Source organism: Panthera onca, chromosome D2, assembly GCF_046562875.1.
Source record: "Panthera onca isolate mPanOnc1 chromosome D2, mPanOnc1 haplotype 2, whole genome shotgun sequence".
NCBI classification, from domain to species: domain Eukaryota; kingdom Metazoa; phylum Chordata; class Mammalia; order Carnivora; family Felidae; genus Panthera; species Panthera onca.
Genome location: NC_138349.1, coordinates 53,750,449 through 53,772,383, shown reverse-complemented (window position 1 = coordinate 53,772,383; position 21,935 = coordinate 53,750,449). Strand labels below are relative to the sequence as shown.

At 36.4% G+C, this 21,935-nt stretch overlaps 1 protein-coding gene and 1 non-coding gene across 7 annotated transcripts in view; one reads left to right on the top strand and one right to left on the bottom strand.

Moving 5' to 3' along the window:
* Positions 1-21,935, bottom strand: part of CFAP70 (cilia and flagella associated protein 70) — a 102,807-nt gene that overhangs the window by 60,965 nt on the left and 19,907 nt on the right. For 4 of the 6 annotated variants that reach the window (XM_078434403.2, XM_078434405.2, XM_078434407.2 and 1 more), the window contains 7 exons: positions 19,296-19,394; positions 19,056-19,135; positions 15,138-15,317; positions 12,818-13,000; positions 9,280-9,374; positions 5,118-5,217; positions 2,465-2,599 (listed from right to left, as the gene is read on the bottom strand). In XM_078434403.2, coding sequence (XP_078290529.2) covers positions 2,465-2,599; positions 5,118-5,217; positions 9,280-9,374; positions 12,818-13,000; positions 15,138-15,317; positions 19,056-19,135; positions 19,296-19,394 — 872 coding nt within the window. The remainder of the gene's footprint in view (positions 1-2,464; positions 2,600-5,117; positions 5,218-9,279; positions 9,375-12,817; positions 13,001-15,137; positions 15,318-19,055; positions 19,136-19,295; positions 19,395-21,935) is intronic. The other 2 variants (XM_078434404.2, XM_078434406.2) reach the window with 2 other exon arrangements.
* Positions 16,155-16,256, top strand: LOC132685669 (U6 spliceosomal RNA). The gene has a single exon (XR_009613258.1). It is a non-coding gene; the product is annotated as a U6 spliceosomal RNA (small nuclear RNA).

Genomic DNA, 21,935 nt, shown 5'->3' with positions numbered 1-21,935 from the left:
CTGAGCTGAAGTCAGAGGCTCAACCGACTGATCAACCCAGGCGCCCCTTAAACTTATTTTTAGGGGTGCCTGGGTGGCTCAATTGGTTGAGTGTCCGACTTCAGCTTGGGTCAAAATCTCAGGGTTGGTGGGTTCGAGCCCCACGTGGGGCTCTGTGCTGACAGCTCAGAGCCCCGAGTCTGCTTGGGATTCTGTCTCTCTGTGTCTCTGCCTCTCCGCTGCTTGCACTCCATCTCTCTCTGTCTCTCAAAAATAAATAAATGCTAAAAAAATTTTTTAAGAACACAAAAATTATTTTTAATTTTTGCTATCCTAGATCCCAAAAAGTTTTTCTGAATACGGAGTTGGGTTTTTTTATGTCATTAGGAATTTTAATTTACACACTGCAACATTCATCACTGCTAGCTCTTTTTCTAATTTCATTTGCTTTTCCACTCTGCCAAACTTAACCCAGATACTTTTGCATACGCCATGTTTTCAAAGAAAAACAAATAGTGTAAGTAAAACAGATGGACATTTCTGTCACTAACAGTTAAGATTTATAGTATTTGTAGACAGATGACAAACTGAAATCTTATGATGTTTCCCCTCTTTGTATTCTACAAAACATTTTTAACACTCTTTACAGTAATTGCAATAATTGGAAACACTACATATAGATTTTTATTTGTACTCATAGTCCTTGCACATCTTTTTCTTTGTAATGCTTCACACACTTTCAGAAAGGAAGGCAAACCATTCAATATTGCCAAATCTATTCTAATGTTAAAAATTGTATTACAGAACGTGAGAAAGTTCTAGAAACTAAAACTGAAGGGTGAACATGGAGTTTTTGATTCTATTAAATTATTTCCTTCAGATACATCCTTATAAGTGTGATTTCTGAGTCAAAGGATTTCTGGGGCGCCTGGTGGCTCAGTCGGTTAAGCGTCAGACTTCGGCTCAGGTCATAATCTCACGGTTTGTGGGTTCAAGCCCTGTGTCGGGCTCTGTGCTGACAGCTCAGAGCCTGGAGACTGCTTCGGGTTCTGTGTCTCCCTGTCTCTCTGCCCCTCCCCCCTCATGCTCTGACTCTCTCTCTCTCTCTCTCTCAAAAATAAATAATATATAGAAAGAGTTTACTACTCAGTTGGTTTGCAAATAGATGATAGGTCTTTCATGACTCCATTATTGAAAAATAGCTGTCCTAATAATAATGAAATAGTAATACCTTTTTGTTATTATTTTTGTTGTGTTTTACAAAGACTCAATTTCTCCTAGGAAAAAATATGGTAAAACTGATTTTTTGTTTGGGGAAAAATACACATATATATATTCTATATTTATATGTAGACATATAGATAGATAAAAAGATAGATGATTTTAACATTTTAACACCTAAAAATCACTAATCAGCTCATGGATTTAAGTTTTGTATACTTTTTTTTTTTTTTTTTTTTTTCAACGTTTATTTTATTTTTTGGGACAGAGAGAGACAGAGCATGAACGGGGGAGGGACAGAGAGAGAGGGAGACACAGAATCGGAAACAGGCTCCAGGCTCTGAGCCATCAGCCCAGAGCCTGACGCGGGGCTCGAACTCACGGACCGTGAGATCGTGACCTGGCTGAAGTCGGACGCTTAACCGACTGCGCCACCCAGGCGCCCCTAAGTTTTGTATACTTAAAACAATAGACTTCTTTCATTATTTTAAAGATTATGTATCTGACTGTATTGAGTAAAATTGAAATATGACAAACTACATATTTAAAGTATACAATTTGATTACTTTTGACATGACATATGTATACACATGTGAAACTATCACCACAATCAAGATAACCAGCATTTCCATCATCCCTAACACTTTCTTCACATTCTTTTGTAATCCATCCCTCTCTCTATTCCTGTTCCTAAGCAACCACTGGTCAGCTTTAGGTCACCACAGACTATTTTCTTAGAATTCTATTTAGATGAAATCATACATTATGTACTTTCGTTTATCAGGCTTCTCTCATTTAACATAATGCATTTGAGATTCATCCATGCTGCACATATCAATAGTTCATTCCTTTTTATCACTGAGTAGGATTTCGTTATATAGATATACCACAAAATTTGTTTTTCTGTTCACCTGTTCATGGAGGTTTAGGTTGTTTCCAGTTTTTGGCTTTTCATTATCCTAAATTTTTTTAATGTTTTATTTATTTTTGAGAGAGAAAATGATGTGGGGCTCAAACCCACAAATTTTGAGACCATGACCTAAGCCGAAATTGCATGCCCAACCGACTGAGCCACCGGGGTGCTCCTCATTATCCTAAAGTTTTTAAGGTTCAATGACAGAATGACTGCAAGGTGCTATATTTACCATCCCAGTATACCAACGGTTCCAAACTTCAAGTGCAAAGATATGTATGCTAAAGATGTAAGTAAACACATACATAAAGGATAAATTAGGATAATACCTTCTGTACAATTTTTTCTTACCTTTTCATAGACTGTACTGTCTAGGTAAGGGTAAACATGAAAAGCTCCCCGAATCCTCTTCACACCTGGATACAGCAATGGGACCATATTCACATAAGCCACACCATGAAATGAAAGCTGACTTTCATCATCAGTCTAAAGGAATAAAACCGGAGAGCTGTTGGTGCTATAGAGCAATGTAGCAGAAGGTATGGAGCTCTGACTTAGTTTTTCAAAGACCTGGCTTTAGGAACTAGCTATGCTCCTTAACTATTTGACTTGGCCAGTTACATAGATATTTTGGATCTACATTTATCTTCAAAATGGGTTTAATAATACCACAATCACTGAAATAATGCATACCAACGGTGTTAATGAATAGTAAAGGCAGTAGTCAGATAACACATGCTCAAATTAATTGATTATATATATATTCAACTAAAAAAGTCAATTTAACAATATTGCTTCTTAGGAAAAAATGAAGCTTTGTAAAATAATTACAACAACAAAAAGAAATCAGAAGATGTGGCTTTTAGCTTTAGTTCACAGATTTTTATGAATGAAAGGATCTTACAAATCATCATATTAAATAGACTTTAATATGCCTAAATTCTAAACAATCGGTGGAGTTGTTTCAGAGTACTGTATTGAGAAAGATTCTACACCCTTATCTGGGCTCAGAAAGAAACAATGTTTTGATTAATCAGTAATATCTGCCATGGATGAAGGAGGATGAATGATAGTCTGCCACTCTGTATTTGCCATCGCTAATTTTACCTAATTTTTTTTTAATGTTTATTTATTTTTGAGACAGAGAGAGACAGAGCATGAGCAGGGCAGGGGCAGAGAGAGAGGGAGACAGAATCTGAAGCAGGCTCCAGGCTCTGAGCTGTCAGCACAGAGCCCCATGCGGGGCTCAAACTTGTCAACTACGAGATCATGACCTGAGCAGAAGTCAGACGCTCAACTGACTGAGCCACCCAGGTACCCCCCTAATTTTATCTAAACCCCCATCACAAAGATGAATAACATGTTAATAAATATAACAACATAATTTTTAATGGTTTGCCATAGAAAACTTTCATAGGGAAAAAATTTACTGAAAGAAAACACATTTAATTCCCACAAGATTAAAAGTAATCTCTTTGATTTCACATATTACAATGAGTAGAATTTAGATTTGAGGCGCCTGGGTGGCTCAGTCGGTTTAGCATCCGACTTCGGCTCAAGTCATGATTTTGCGGTTTGCAGTTCATGAGTTTGAGCCCCATGTGGGACTCTGTGCTGACAGCTCAGAGCCAGGAGCCTGCTTCAGATTTTGTGTCTCCCTCTCTCTCTGCCCCACCCCGGCTCAGGCTCTTCTCTCTCTCAAAAATAAATAAACATTAAAAAAGAAAAATTAAAAAAAAAAGTAGATTTAAAAGTCTTACATATATATAATAACATTGTGTTGCTAAGGAAAGTTAGCAATGTATATTTTATATTACAAAGGGAGACGTGGTTACTGGCAGTAGTATTTTTATTATGTAAAAATGTCTATTTTAAAAATCAAAAGGGGGCGCCTGGGTGGCTGTCGGTTAAGCTTCCGACTTCGGCTCAGGTCATGATCTCTAGGTTTGAGTCAGAGCCCTGCGTCGGACTCTGTGCTGACAGGTCAGAGCCTGGAGCCTGCTTCAGATTCTGTGTCTCCCCATCTCTCAGCCACTTCCATGCTCATGCTCTGCCTCTCTCTGTCTCTCAATAATAAATAAACATTAGAAAAAAATTTGTTTAAGATAAAAAAAATAAAAATAAAAAGAATTTAGGTACTTGTTAATTGTCTGCTGTATACCATGAATCATGCTAGGTACTATAGAGGATACAAGGTAGTCTATGACTACCCTAAGGGAGTTTATGTACAAACAGAAAAGACCAGACATGCACAAATAAAACAACAGAGAACATGTTCTAGGCTCACAAAGCTAGATCTTTTCAGAATAATGTACATCGATGAACCCTATTACTCTAATTAGTAGGCTAAAACATTTTAAGTAGGTATGTCGAAAAGAAATTCAGGAAGATGTATTAGGTTGAGCCATATTCCCAATATTTAACTACTTTGACCTATAAAAATGGCTATTTTGTGTGGTTTTACCTATAGTAAAACCATTTTAAAGAGCTAAAGGGAAATAGGATGTCTAGGAATAAAGCCTAAACAGTTTTTAGTGGACAAGAGGGAGCTAGGGTGACCAGTCATCCTGATTTGCCAGGGACAGGAGATCTTCCTGGGACATGCGATTTTCAGCACTAAAACCAGGAAACTACTTGACAAATCAGGTTAAGTTAGTCACCCTAGAGAGCACCCACATCAGTTCACACGTTCCTTCTGTATCAGAACTAGAAGCAGAATAACAAGCACCTGGGTGGCTCAGTTTGGTTAAATATCTGACTTGGGCTCAGGTCATCATCCTGCAGTTCGTGGATTCAAGCCCCGTGTTGGACTCTATGCTGACAGCTCAGAGCCTGGAGCCTGCTTTAGATTCTGCGTCTCCCTGCTCCTCCCCTGCCTGTGCTCAGTTTCTCTCTCTCAAAAATAAATAACCATTTAAAAAATTTAAAAAATAAAGAAGCAGAATAATAGGTTGGGTCTGACCAGGCATTTCTTATATAGCTATCATTAAGGGAACAAATTTACCTTATCAAATTTTGCAGCTTTCCCTTTGGGTACAGTAGTCAGAGGAACTCTTGTGATCTCTACAGGCCAAAAGCGGCAATCAACAATTCGCTTCTGAAAACTGCAAATTAAAAATCAGCCCATTAGAATTGTATGAAAAAATCAAGTTAGTATAATTTAAAGGGAAGACTCTTTTTAAAAGTAATGGAATACGCAAACATATATAAACATTTTTATTAGGTAGGTGGGTTGTTTTAAGCTTCCTAAATTTATAAAATTCCAAAAATAATTCTACTGTACTGCTAGCAGAGGCAAACTATACATTGTTGAGAGCAATCTGTAAATGTGAATCAAAAGCCTTAAAATGGTCATAATCTTTGAGCCAGAAATTTCACTTCTAGTAATTTATTCTAAAGAAATAATCAGACAAGTATGCAAATCATATAAAATATGTTTATACTGTGAAAATAGAGTACACTTACAGTGTCAGCTCTGACATGTAAGGAGCTTAGAAGTTGTTGCTCCTGTCCTCATAACAACACTAAGAAGCAGGTCAAGCTGAAAAATCAATGACCTTTCTTAGATCCATCTAAGAATTACGTTCATGGGGCAAATCACCACCATAAAATTTGGAGGAGAGGCAGGTACAGAGAATCACAGCTGACGTCAGTGTACAGGTCGGAGAAAGCAATGGAGTCAATAAGTTGTGGAAACACTTTAATGGTAATTTTGACAAATTGCTGGAGGCTGGATTAGCCAGAGTTATAGACTCCACACTTTTTTGGCTTTAAAACAAGGAGTCACCTCAGATATTCATGGTGAAGATATGAGAAAAATCCTCTTAAGTAGGAAGAAGGGAACAGTAAGCATTTTGAAATATGCCTGGAGTGTTACCCATAACAAATGCTTACCCTTTAGGGGAAACTATTTTACCAGAGTCTTATCTGATGCAGGAGAAGGGCAGTTAGACAATTCTAGTTCTGTCTAGCCTTCCTGTTTCACATAAGAAGTAAAAAATACTATTAAACACTTCTGATTGCCACAGGCCAGGAAGTCAAACCCATTAAAATACTAAGTTTAATTACAGTATTTTAAAATACTTCCCCTTCCAAACACCTTATCACCACACCAACAGGGTTTTGGTATATGAACAGTGGATTTGAGAGGCTGCAAAACACAGACCCTCTTTTAGGCAAACTCAAAGACAACAGGGGAGGAACAAAAAAGGAAACTGAAGCCTCTAGCACATACAGTTACAGCAAACATTAAACACAGCCCAGCTCCAAGCCACATTAACAGAAAACTTCACACTAAAAACCCTAATTACCTCATTTCTTATCACCCAATATATAATGTCCAGGTTCCAATAAAAAATTACAAAGAATACTAAAAGGCAAGAAAAAATACTGAAGAGACACAACATAAGAACTAGACTCAGATATGACACAAAATTTCGAATGATTATATAGGGAATATTTTAATATTTTTTAAATTTATTTTTGAAAGAGAGAGTGAGAGAGCGAGTGAGCACTAGTGGGGGAGGGACAGAAAGAGAGGGGGACAGAGGATCCGAAGCGGATCTGCACTGACAGCAGTGAGCCAGATGCAGGACTCAAACTCACGAACCTCGAGATCATGACCTGAGCTGAAGTCCAATGTTCAACTGCCTGAGCCACCCAGATGCCCCAATCATGTAGGGAATTTAAAATAACTATAATTAATATGTTAAGAGCACTAATGGAAAAAGTAGACAAACTGCAAATAATGTAATAGGGAGATGGAAATGTAAGCAGAGAGATGGAAACCCAAGAAAGAATAAAAAAGAAGTGCTAGAAACAAGAAACACTGAAACAAAAATGAAGAATTCATTTGATGGACTTAGTAGATTGAACAATGCTGAGGAAATCATCAGTGAATTTGAAGATATGTCAATAAAAAATGCCCAAACTAAAATGGAAAGGAGAAAAAAATGAAAAAAAAAAATTAGAATATCCAAGAACTGTGGAACAATTATAGAAGATATAACAGGAATACCAGAGGAAAAAACAGAAACAAGAACCAAAGAAATATGTGAAATCATAATGACTGAGAATTTTACTAAATTAATGACAGATACCAAACCACAGATACTGAAAGCTCAGAGAAGAGTAAGCATCATAAATACCAAAACAAAACAGAAAACAAACAAAAAAACCCTATGTCCAGGTATATCATATTCAAACTGCAGAAAACCACAGAAAAAGAGAAAATCTTTAAAGAAGACGGAGGGGAGAGAAACCACAAACACCTTACCTATAGAGGAACAAGAATGAGAGTTACATTGGATTTCTCTTCAGAAACCATGCAAGCAATAAGAGATGGAGTGAAATATTCAAAGTTTCTGGAAAAAAACACACCACCAACTTGGATTTCTGTATCCAGAGAATTATCCTTCAGAAGTGAAGGAGAGGGTGCCTGAGTGGCTCAACTGGTTAAGCGTCTGCTCTTGATTTCTGCTAAGGTCATGATTTCACGGTTTGTGAGATCAAGTCCTGTGTTGGACTCTGTGCTGATGGTGCAGAGCCTGCTTGGGATTCTCTCTCCCTCTTTCTATGCCCCTCCCCAGCTTGTGCCCTCCCTCTCACACTCTCAAAATAAATAAACTAAAAAAAAAAAAAAACATAAAAAAAAGGAAGGAGAAATAAAGACTTTCTCAACAAAAATGGAGAGAATTTGTGGCCAGTAGGCCTGCCTTGCAAGAAATGCTAAAAGTTTTCAGAGAAAGGGAAAATGATATGGGTCAGAAACTTGGATCTACATTAAGAAAAGAAGAGAATCAGAGGACAAAATTAAGGTAAAATAAATTTTCAAATTTTTCTTATTTTTAATTGATCAAATAGGTAACTACTCAAAGTAATAAGAGCAACAATGTATCCTTAACAGAATATAAGCAAGTCAACCCCAACAATGTACATTTATATTTTTAATGTTTATTTATTTTTGAGAGAGAGAGCAAGAGAGAGCAAGGTAGGGGCAGAGAGAAGGAGACAGAGGATCCAAAGCAGGCTCTGCACTGACAGCAGAGAGCCCAATGCGGGGCTCAAAGCATGAACCATAATATCATGACCTGAGCTGAAGTCAGACACTTAACCGACTGAGCCACCCAGGCACCCCAACAATGTATATTTATACTATACACCACAGTCAAGTGGAGAACCAGAGGTATATAGGAATTCTGGGAAATGTCTGCTCAATTTTTCTGTAATTCTAACACTCTTCTTAAAAACAGCCTATGAATTGAAAAAGAAAACCAGAGTTGCTCATTCTAATTATACGTATTTTGATAGTCCCTTATTTATCATCTCTCCCTAACCGCCAGGTAACTGTGACAGAGACTGGTAGTTACCCACACAATATCAAGTGTCCTGTTCTTTAGTATCTAACTCCTGATTTAGATTTTTTTTAATGTTTATTTACTTTTGAGAGACAGAAACAGAGACAGAGCATGAGTAGGGGAGGGGCAGAGAGAGAGGGAGACACAGAATCTAAAGCAGGCTCCAGTCTCTGAGCTGTCAGCACAGAGCTCAACATGGGGCTTGAACTATGAACCACAAGATCATGACCTGATCCCAAAACAGATGCTCAACCAACTGAGCTATGCAAGCACACCTCTAACCCCTGATTTAGTCTGAATGACAAGGTGTATAACAAAAACATAATTCCTAGCCTCTTTTGCATCTAGAGATGGCCAATGAGATATAAAACTGAAATTGTAAGTTTCTAGAAAGGCTCTATAAGAGGGTCTAAGATACCCAGCATGTATCCTTTTTTATCCATAAACACTCGCCCTTTCCAGCTTTCTGTGAGGAATGTGAATATGCAGGATAGAGCTCCAATGGCCATTTTGGACCATGAAACAACCTTGTGGATGGAAAGCACATGTTAAAGAAGGTAGAGCAAAAATAAAGATGGAGCCTGTATACCCGATGGAGCTACACTGTGGAGCTACCATACATATCAGCTCTGGACTTGTTTTATATGAAAAAGGAATCAGAACCACGATCACTAAAAGCCTCTGTTATTAGCAGATTTGGTGGAAGGGATTCTCAGATCACCTTAACTCAAATATAGATAAAATTAACAAAAGTAACACTTCTTCCCACCTCTAGTTGTTGCTTAGACATAATCCCCTTCCTCTTCCTACCTGACTACTGCAGGAGGATCAAGGTAGCAGCGACTTTCCAGGTCCCAAGTAATCCTTTTCTTTATGCACTCTGCTTGGTTCCTAAATTCCCTGTCCTGTAAAATAATGAGACTTTTGTTCTCTCAGTGTGCCATGGTTTCATCCTGCTAAATCTGTAAGTCATTCTTTTAAGGGATTTGATCACAACACTATTACTATTACTATTACTATTATTACTATTACTATTACTATTACTATTACTATTACTAGTATAACTACAACTACTACTGTAACTACTACCACATCTTAAATTTTAGGGTACTTTACTATTACTAAAGTATGTAAGATAATTTATATTACCTTCACATTAATTTAGTACTAAGTACCAAAAATTCACTCATATAATCTCAGTCACTGATTCTCAACCTTGAATGCATATTAGAATTATCTGGGAGCTTTTAAAAAAATCAACACCTGGGCAGTGGTAATATATTTTTTTAATATTTATTTATTTTGGGGGCGCCTGGGTGGCTCCGTCGGTTGAGCATCCGACTTCGGCTCAGGTCATGATCTCACAGTCCGTGGGTTCAAGCCCCGCGTCGGGCTGTGTGCTGACAGCTCAGAGCCTGGAGCCTGTTTCAGATTCTGTGTCTCCCTCTCTCTGTGACCCTCCCCCGTTCATGCTCTGTCTCTCTCTGTCTCAAAAATAAATAAACGTTAAAAAAAAAAAATTAAAAAAAAAAAGAAATATTTATTTATTTTTGAGAGAGAGAGAGAGAGAGAGAGAGAGAGAGAGAGAGACAGAGTACAAGTGGGGGAGGGGCAGAGAGAGACAGAGGCACAGAATCTGAAGCAGGTTCCAGGCTCTAAGCTGTCAGCACAGAGCCCACAAGGGGCTCAAACCCACCAGACATGAGGTCATGACCTGAGCCAATATCAGTCGCTTAACCAACTGAGCCACCCAGAAGCCCCAGTGTAATATTTTGAAAGTAAATTCTTATGTAATTGATCTCAGTTAGGGCTTGGCCATTGCTATTGTTTTTTTTTTTTTTTTTAATTTGTTTTTTTATTTTTTTTATTATTTTTTTTTTAACGTTTTTATTTTTGAGACAGAGAGAGACAAAGCATGAACGGGGGAGGGTCAGAGAGAGGGAGACACAGAATCCAAAACAGGCTCCAGGCTCTGAGCTGTCAGCACAGAGCCCGATGCAGGGCTCGAACTCATGGACCGTGAGACAATGACCTGAGCCGAAGTCGGCTGCTTAACCGACTGAGCCACCCAGGCGGCCCTAATTTGTTTTTTTAAATGCTTATTTCTTTGTGAGAGACAGAGTGCGAGTGGGGGAGGGGCAGAGAGGGAGGGAGGCATGGAATCTGAAGCAGGCTCCAGGCTCTGAGCTGTCAGCACAGAGCCCGATGTGGGGCTCGGACTCACAAACCACAATATCATGACCTGAGACCAAGTTGGATGTAAAACAGACTGAGACATCCAGGTGCCCCATTGCTATTGTCTTAAAAGCTTTCCAGATGATTCAAGCAAGCAACCAGGCTTGCTCAAGCGAGCAACCAGAGAGCTAATGATCTAAAGTAAATATATATGTTTTATTATATATATATATATATATAAAATGGGTTATTACTCAGCCAGCAAAACAAATGAAATTTGCCATTTGATGGAGATAAACTGTATTTTGCTAAGTGAAATAAGTCAGAGAAAGACAAATACCATATGATTTCACTTATATGTGGAATTTAAGAAACAAAACAGAAGAACATAGGGGAAGGAAGGAAAAAAAGAAAGAGGGAGGAAAACCGTAAGAAACTATTAACTACAGAAACAAGCTAAGGGTTGCTGGAGGGGAGGTAGGTGAGGGAAGGGTTAAATGGGTGATGGGTAGTAAGGAGGGCACTGGTGATGAGCACTAGGTGTTATATGTAAGTGACGAATCACTAAATTCTACTCCTGAAACCAATATTACACTATATGTTAACTGGAATTTAAATAAAAACTTGAAACAAACAAAATTTAAAAATAAACTAAAATATAAGATCTAAATACGTAAAATAAAGTTTCTGATCTAAATGAAAGTATAAATCAAGAAACAGTATGAATATTCACTAATCACAATGATGAGAGAAGATACTGCACAATGGTTTTCAAATATTGCCAGATTTATTTCAACTATTTAAAATATTTAGTCAGATACTTAAAATAATTCAACCATCCTCATTTTACAAATAATTTTATTGAATTTTTCCATTAATGATTATTAGCTCATTCAAGAAACATTTGCCAGTATGTTTGCAGCATTTTCTATGCTCTTGACAAGTATAAGTTGCAGTAAAATAGAAAGAAACAGGTAAACAAAGAAAGAAAATAAAAAGAGAAAGAAAGAAGGAGGGAAAGAGAAGGATGGAAAGAGGAAAGGAGGGAGGAATAAAAAGAAAGAATAATTTCAACAACCTAAATGATCACCAATAGCAGACTGGTTAAGTGAATTTAAGTGTGTCTATATAATGTCATGTCATACAGCAAGTACAAATAAAGAAAGAAAAAGAATGATGGGCCGCCTGGGTCATTCAGTCAGTTAAGCGGCCAACTCTTAATTTCAGCTCAGGTCATGATCTCATGGTAGTGAGATGGAACCCCACATCGGGCTCTGAGCTGGGCATGGAGCCTGCATGAGATTCTCCCTCTCTTCCTCTGCCCTTTACCCACTTGCACTCTAGCTCTCTCTCAAAAAAAAAAAAAAAAAGGAAAAAAGAAAAAGAATGAGAATGCTCTTTAAGTAGTGATGTGGAAATCACCAAGATCTACTAAAAAGCAAGTTGCAAAACAGTATGAGTATGCCACCAATAAGGAAAGAATACATGTATGTACTGTATGTACATATGTGTGTATATAAATCAAAACTGACATTTTCCCTGCTTTTAATATGATTAAGCACTCTATATACTCAGTTAAAAATAAACCTTTAAGAAAAATAGAAATAAATAACTAAATAGATAAGTAGATAGATAAATAAATAAATAAATAAATAAATAAATTTACACCCTCAGAGAAAATAAAAATAGCAGTGTCTTCCTGACAGGTTCTAGTTCTGAAAATAACAATATTTTGAATACTTTCTATAAATCTGGACTTCCTAAAGAAAAACAATTTTATCCCTGACTTTTACTATGCTGATGTCTGAGTCAGTCTTTCTGAAATCTATTCCTTTTTGCATTCTTTGCAAGGAAACTTTGCTCTTCTAAATATTTTTGTTTGTGAGTCTTTCTTTCTTCGAGTATATATATTTGCTTTTATATGCATGACTATGATCATATTATTGCCTTCTCAAAAGTTCATAAATTCAAAATAAAATAAAGAGTAAATTTGAATTTAATAAACTATTTTGTTTGTTGAACTTAAGAAGTTAGGAGACATTTTCATCAGAATTAGACAATTGTTTTATTTTAACAAGTAACAGATTTATATAAATTAGAGTGATTCAAAAAACGTCTTACCATCTGTCTATGCACTTAGTTTGTCTCAAAAAAAAGTACATAATTCTCTCACCTCAGGGTGATTGAGTTCTCCTTCTTCTTCCTCATAGGGCCCACCAGTAATGAAAGCATTAGGAATGTCATTAGCTCCTGGAGCCAGAATGTTGGCAATTGGCCATTTTTTAGGCCGGGGAACAGGTTCTCTTTCCCCTCCAATCTTCAGAGTTCCATTCTTGAACAAAATGGGATAGTCTTTCTACAGAATAAATTATCATACATCAGGAAGTTTTGTAAAAGAGTTCAAAATGAACAAAAAAGTTTATTGAAGTATATTTACAGTGTAATGTTGGGTATTATCTAACACACCCTTCCTTTTGTGATTATCTGATTCTGTATTTGTGCTGTTTTATAATTCTTTAATTTATAAAAAAAAATAGTAACAATGCAAGTTATTCTTGTCCATAGATATGCAAACATATTTTGTCCAGTGGAGATATAATCAATTATTGACCTGTGGCTGATGATGAGTTTAGAATTATTAGGAAATTCATCTCAACATTCCTGATTGCTTATATATGGGTGTTTTTTTCCCCAATTCTCCTTTGAACTGGTTTAAAACCCTTTCGTCATTTTATATTTATATGAGAGTTATGATATACCTTTTTAAAAATTACCTTTTTAAAAACAAATCTGACAAGGGTTAACAATATAGGCACTTTCCTATCTATAATTTATCTAATATATACTTGTAAAAGAAAATTAACAAAGATGTAAATAGGCAATTTGTAGAAAGGGAAATTAGAAAATCCAATGTTTATATAAAAACATGCTAGATAAACTTAATAATAATTGAGATGCACATTAAAACTATGAGATATCATTTTAAAACACAGATTGGCAAAATCAGTCTGAAAATATCAAGCACTGGCAATATTGTAAAGGGTATGGTATTGTTATACATAGTTGATGGAAGTATAAATTGGTATAACTGTGAAAAGCAATATTGCAGTAAATTTAAAATCCAGTAAATTTAAAATTGTCATACCCTATAACTCAACAATTCTAGTTCTTTGGGAAGAACTTTTGTGACAGAGAGGCATTTCTGGAATGGCAGAGTAAGGACCTCTGAAAATTTGCTCCTCCACAGAAATGAGAATGCTGGCAAAAACTTCAAAATTAAGCATACCATGACCATTCAATGGAGAAAGGACAGTCCTTTCAATAAATGGTGCTGAGAAAACTAATTATCCACATGCAAAAATATCAAGTTATATCCTTACCTTAAACCACATACAAAAATTAACTCAAAATGGTTCAAAGGCCTAAATCTAAGAGCTAAAACTATAAAACGTTTAGAAGAAAACACAGGGGGGAAAACCTCTTGACATTGGATTAAGCAATGATTTCTTGGTTATGGCACCAAAGGCAGAGACAATAAAAGAAAAAAAAATAGATAAATTGGACTTCATCAAAATTAGGAATTTTGTGCAGCAAAATATACTAACAACAAAGTAAAGAATGGGAGAAAATATTTACAAGTCACATACCTGATAAGGGATTAATAGGTAGGATATATAAAGTACTTTTAAAACTCAACAACAAAAAAACAACCAGATTCAAAAATGGGCAAAACACTTGAATAAACATTTCCCCCCAAAAAGATATACAAATAGCAATGTAAGGAAGGGAAAAGATGCTCAACATCATCAGTCCTTAGGGAAATGCAAATCTAAAACACAAGGAAATGCCACTTCATATCTGTAAGGATAAGTATTATCAAAAAAACAAACAACAACAACAAAAAACCCAGAAAATACTAGATATTGATGAGGATATGGAGAAATTGGAACCCTTTACACTGCTGGTGGGAATGTGAATAGTGAAGAGGAATTCGAGGGTTCTATGCTGAAATGTAAATTGCAATAGAACATCTGAGAGTATTAACTAATTATACCTTTTAGCAAGCAACTTTGAAATATCTATCAAGAGCCTCAAAAAATCTATATATAATTACTCTATAGAAATTTGGACTAAGAAAATAACCTGAAATTAAGAGAAAGTTTTATATAATTAAGCACATTGTATAAAATCCACAAAATATATGCATAAAAGTAATGTGTAGCAATATATTAAAATTATCAATTTTAAAATGTTTTACATATTTTCCACCATAAATATGTATTTATTGATACAAATTATATGCAATGTATATTACATATAACATGTAAACTATAGATATCTATATATAAAACATTAGAAAACTTTATTTTTTTAAGCCTAAAATAAATTTCCTCAATTAATAGAGCTTGCTTTGAATGAAATCTTAGCAGGTAAGGAAGAGATGACCATATGAGTGTTTAAATCTATCTAAATATCTGGCTGTAGGGCTTTACCTCTCCAACTGATGGAACTTGCAGACCAACCATGTAGTTCTGCAGAGGCCCTACTGGAATGAAAGATTCAGGCACAGAGTAGGCAGCCTCCAATGTGACCTTCAGTAGATTGCCTCCTAAAATCTGTGCTGTGGTCAATAAGGGTTCTGCCACAAATACTTTAACTTCAAGACTGCACTGCTGGAAAAGAATAAAATTATGCAGCATTTTGCAAATGCAAGAGGCCTCCCCACCCTTTTTTTCATTATCTCATTTGAATCTCATATCACTATTCAAGGTAAGAAGGTCAAGTTTAATTATTTCCATATAGAGGCTTCAAATAACTTTCTCTAGGTCCCATAAGTTAGAACTATAGCCTAGATGAGAATCTTATTCCTAAGCTAGAGGCCTTTCCCCTCTACCATACTCAGGTCACACATGTATACAAATACACATAGAAGAGGAATCAGAAGGTTCTATAATGAAATGTTAATAGTAGTTTCACATGAGTGAGATTGAGCTGATTTTTTTTGCTAGTTTATATTCTGTGACTATTTTTGTAACTTAAATGTAGTACTTTTTAAAAATTTTAGGTTTTTTACTAAGTATTTGAAAATCATATTCTTTACTGTATTTCTATTTTTCACAGATGAGAAAGTATTTCTTGGTCCCATGAACGAGCTCAAAAATGAATTTTTCAGAAGAGCTGCCAAGGATTTGATGTTAGTGATATATCCAAATAGGGCTGTCATGACTTTTTCAACTAGAGAGGAGAAAGATAATTTGTTCATTTTTTAATTTTATTTCTTAGGAATCAACATTAATAAGAATAATTGATATTATTGTTAAAGAATTTTGTATTCCACTAATGAGAAATTTCCAAGTTATATCTCCAATATAAATTCTGATTTGGCAATGTGCTTTTTAACAAGAAAACTGTTTTTTCAAATATATATGTATATACCCATGTAGATAGATAGATATAGATACAGATATAGATACATATGTATATATCTGACATTTTCACACAGGATACCATAAAAAGTAGCTTTAAAATGTGTATTGGCTGGAACAATACAGAGATTAGCATGTCCCCTCCACAAGGATGACATGCAAATTCATGAAGCATTCCATATAAAAATAAAATAAAGTAAAATAAAATAAAATGTGTATTGGTTGCTAATTATATGCCAGGCACTTTACCACAGCATTAGGAATATAAAGATAGGGGCACCTGTGTGGCTCAGTCATTCAGCGTCCAAGTCTAGATTTCGGCTCAAGTCATGATCTCATGGTTCGTGGGATCAAACCCCACGTGGGTTCTGTTCTGTGCTCACAACATGGAGCCTGCTTGGGATTCTTCCTTTTCCTCTCTCTCTGCCCCTCCTCGCACACACACGTGCATGTTCTCTCTCTCTCAAATAAGTAAATAAACTTAAAAAAAAAAAAGGAATATAAAGATAAAGGAGATGTGGCTCTTTTTATTATGGGATTCATATTATAATTCCATGATTTATGGTAAATGCTATAAAAGAGACCTGTATAAAATGCCCTAGTCCCTAGTCAAGGAGCACCAAGGAGGAAGTGAATAATTAATTATTGGGGTGGGGAGAAGTGAGAAATGGTGACGTCTGAAGTGACTTACAAAATGAGTAAGAGTTTGCAATTTAGATAAGCAGGAAAAGGAAAGAAAATAATTCTGAACAAAAAGAAGAGTTTATGTAAAAGAGGATTGAAATAGCATGGTATATTCAGTTCAGATGTAAGTAGTTCAGGATTTTATAATATAAAACAAAATGAGGGGAGTCTGAGAGATGTGACTGAACAAGTGTCAGACTCCTATTATAAAAGCTGTTGCATGACTGCTAGGGAATCTAGACCTTAACATGTAAGCAGTGGGGGGAATCCATGAACTACATAGTACTGAGCAGGGGATGAGATGTGACCATATTCCCTTGTAAGCCACCCTGCAAACACCCTTCCACCCATGGGAAGGCGAAACTGGGGGAGGCAAGGGTAGTTACAAGGCTACTTGTGATGTTCCAATGAGAGATTATAAGGCAATAAAGAGTGGGGATAAAGCTAAGGAGAGTCCAGAGGACTTAGAAGATATAAAAGGCTAGATTTGCTAAAAGGCAGATTTGGGGATTGGTTGTATTTAGGGTCCAAGGGAATTTTTTTTAAGTTTATTTATTTACCTTTTGAGAGAAAGAGAGCACATGTCTATGAGAGAGAGAGAGAGAGAGAAAGAGAGAGAGACAGAGAGAGAAGGAGGGAGAGGGAGAGGGAGAGGGAGAGGGAGAGGGAGAGGGAGAGGGAGAGGGAGAGGGAGAGGGAGAGAGAGAATCCCAAGCAGGCTCCATACTGTCAGTGCAGAGCCCAACAAGGGGCTTGATTTCACGAACGGCAAAATCATGACCTAAAGCAAGAGTCAGCCACTTAACCAGCTGAGCCACCTAGGCACCCCAAAGGAAAGCAGATTTTAAGAAAGAGAGGCATTGAAGAATGTCATATCTCTGATCAATCAATATGTCTCTGGAAGGATAAGTAAAATGTCCCTAAGGTTTCTAATTTGTATCACTCAATCAATCAAGACAAGGAATACTTGAAGATGAATTGGAACTTCTTTTCCAAGAACAGGTTTATATCATTTTACTCTTTGAGTCTTGAGAATAATCAGTGTAATGCTTAAATATAAAATTAGTGCGAATTCTGGGGGCGCCTGGCTGGCTCAGTCAGAAGAGTATGCAACTCTTGATCTCAGGGTCATGAGTTTGAACCCCAAGTTTAGTATACAGATTACTTAAATAAATAAAACTTGATAAATAAAATAAAATGAGAATTCTCAAACAAATAGAAATTGTCATATTTTTTCACTGAGTGTGTAAAACAAGTGAACACAGGAATACTATGAGCAAATATCCTAAGGACTAATAATCCATTTGACTACCTTTTCTTCTAAAGATATGTAAGGAAAATCAACAGTACATAGGCAGGGACATGGAACCAAGAAAGGCAGACTGAGCTCAAATATATACCTCTTTCTAGCACAAATCACATGAAATGACAGAAAAATACTAAATTATATCTTTAGAGCCAATAAAAGGATAATGCTATAATATCCTTGGAAAATAAGAAATGCCATCACTAGACTACATAGTTTTAGTAATCTTAGAAAGACAGAGAGCAAATTAAATCAGATATTAAACAAAACCAAAAACAAACAAACAAAAACTGAGAAGAAACCAACCACAGCCTAAATAAGAGGGAAAGAACCACAGGAGATGCAGGAGTGGATTATGGCAGCTCCAAGGTCAGAATCAACAAGAAGCAGGGAGGACCTACAGTAATGGTTAATTAGGGAACTGCATTTGAAATAGTTGGGTCATTTGAGCCTTCCTCTCTCTTTTACTTGTGCAAAACAGAAGGCACCTGGGTATCTGCTGAAAGTGAGTGCACTTGCACCAGAGTGGCAAAAGTAATGCCCCAAGAAGCTACCAATCCCCAGGAAGAATGGAAAACAAAGCCCAGAAGACACCAGTGGCACAGACTACCAATTCAGGCTCACTATGCCAGAAAGTGTTTTAGGTGCATTCATGTATTATTCAATTTAATCCATCAGGACATAGCTCAAGAGGCATTTCCATGGTTAAGCCTTCCTTACATGTACCCCTGGGCAAAATAACCAATAACTATTCTGTGCCCACATGCCCCATTCCACCATCTAATCACACTGATTATAATCCATGGTGTGTAGATTATGGACTCCTAAAGTAGGACTCTGCCTTATTTATCTTTGTTTCCCAGAACTTAACGCTATGTGTGCCTGTGAAAAGAAGACACCTGATGAACTGGACTCAAATAAATTGAACCTTTATAGCAAATAGACTTGGTAGACTAAACGGCTAGCTGAAAGTTGAGATTTAAAACTCTGATTACCTTAGCACCTGATCGAAGAGATTCTAAAGGCGAGCCTGGCACAGGGTGCAAGGGGATTATTGTTTCAAATGAACTTTCTCCTGCAAGAAGAAGGCAAAGTCAAGTCATAGAAGGAAAGGTTAGGCAGAGATAAATGTGCTCATCTTTTTATTAAGTCCCTCAAATTCACTGAGGGACTTCACTGGAGCTAAATTTTATGAGCTTTGCTATATCTGCTATTGAGCAAATCACACATCTGACCTTCCAGTAAAGGAAGAAGGTCCACCACAGCTTGACCAAGAATTAAGGTCTTCTCATCTTTCTGTTTCTTTTCCTTTGGTAAAACTTCAGTCATAGTTACTAGAAAAATCAAAACAAAGAAAATGAGAACACGTCTGGGTCATCCATCAGATAACCCTGGTGCAGCTAACAAAGCATTGTCAAAGAAATTTAAGAGAAATTAACTTGAAACTTGAGAAGGCACCATTATTAGTGACTTCTGGTGGAAAATATTGAACCACCCGAGCGACCTATTAAACTTTTTGCATACAAGTTATAGTAAACAATGGACTTTACATCATAATCGGTACACACATATAAAAGTAACTGATACATACGATTAAAACAAAGTTCCATGTAATATTCATCCTTAATAACTGAAAACCCTTAGATATTTTCTATTCTATTTCATGTGTAAGAAATTACTGGTCATGGGGCGCCTGAGTGGCTATGTCATTTAAGGGTCCAACTCTTGGTTTTGGCTCAGGCCATGATCTCACAGTTTGTGTGTGCGAGGCCTGCATCGGGCTCCATGCTGACAGTGTGGAGCCTGCTTGGGATTCTCCCTCTCTCTCTGCCCCTCCCCTGCTCACATGCTCTGTCTCTCTCTCTCTCAAAATAAATAAACTTAAAAAAAATACTGGTCACTATCCCCTTCAATTGATTTTAGGAATGACTACACAGTCGCAATCTGCAATTTGAACAATACTGTTCTAGATCTTTTGCCTAGCATACGGCTTAGCAGACCTTAGAGTGATTGATAGAGCCCCAAGGTATGTACCAGGTTTTTCACTGCAGCATTACTCTGTGTATGTGCTTAATATTTGCTATGAAAAATTTGAAATACATAAAAAGTTATGGAGATTAGTATACTGAATGAATACTACATAGTCATCAACTAGATTTAACAATAGTTAAATATTGTCATATTTGTTTCATCTATTCTTGTTTGCTGAAATACTTTCAAGTAAATTACAAACATCATGATATTTTACCCCTAAAGTATACAAATTCAAAACATGGCATTTTCCTACATAATCACAATAACTTTATCAATCTAGCAAGTGTATAATAAATTAAATGTAATCCCTTAATTCATCTAATGTCCAGTCTACATTTAATATTTCTCAATTATTCCAAAATTTATTTTGTAGCTGTTTTGTTCAAACTAGGATCCAATCAAAGACCACATGTTGCATTTGGTTCTCATGTTTCTTATATTTCTTTTCATTTAGAACAGTTTTCCTCCCACATACTTTTTTTCTATGACACTGATTTGTTGAAGACATCAGGCCAATTGTTTTATAGAATGTCTCATTTTCTGGATTTGTCTCCCCTTTTCCATGGTGTTTAATTTGTTTCTCAGTTTTTGTTTCATGTAGACTTAGGTTCATCTTCAGTATTTTTGGCAATTTTTGGCAAAGATAATACAATTTGATAACATACATGCCTATGTAGTATGTTATAAAACTCTGTGATCTTTGTTTTCAAAAGATGAAAATGTTTCAAATGGCAAAATATTCTTTTTTTAATGTCTGTATTTTATTGTGGTAACAACACATTGCATAAAATTTACCATCTACCCATAGGTGTACCGTCAATGGCATTATACACACTCACACTTGATTATTGTTATTTATAATCTTAATGTGTTTTTTAATGTTTATTTATTTTTGAGAGAGAGAACATTAGTAGGGGAGGGGCAGAGAGCTTGGGAGACAGAGGATCCCAAGCGAACTCCACTCTGACAGCAGACAGACCGATGTGGGGCTCGAACTCACAAAATATGAGATCATGATCTGAGCTGAAGTCGAGTGCTCAACTGACTGAGCCACCCAGGTACCTCTATTACTATTTGTTTTCAGTGTTTATATATCTTGAGAGAGAGAGGGTGTGTGCACGTGCACAGAGAAGTGGCAGAGAGAGAGAGAGAGAGAGAGAGAGAGAGAGAGAATCCTAAGCAGGCTCCATGCTGTCAGCACAGAGTCCCACTTGGGGATCGATCCCACAAACCACAAGATCATAACCTGAGCTGAAATCAAGAACTGGACGCTCAACTGACTGAACCCCCCAAGTGCCCCAAACACATTTACACTTTTGTGCAACCATCACCACTCTCCATCTCCATAACTCTTCTCATCTTCTAAAATTGGAACTCTATATCTATTAATTATTCCCATTCTCCCCCTCCTACTGGACAGAGGATCCTTCCTATCCCTATGTATTTGATTACTCTAGGTACCTCATACAGCATTGGTCTTTTTGTGACTGGCTTCTTTCAGTTAGCAAAATGTCCTCAAATTTCATCCATGTTGTAGCATATGTCAGACTTTCTTCCCTTTTTAAGGCTGAATAATATTCAGTTGTATACATGTCACATTTTGCTTATCCATTCTGTCAATAGACATGTAGATTCCTTACACATTTTACCTTTTGTGAATAATGCTGCTATGAACATCAGTGTACAAATATTTCTTTGAGACCCTGCTTTCAAATCTTTTGGATATATTCTCAGAGGTAAAATTGCTGGATCATATGATAATTATATTTTTCATTTTTGAGGAACTAGCAGTTTCCACAGTGACTGTTCTATTTTACATTCCCACCAAATACAGATTCCAA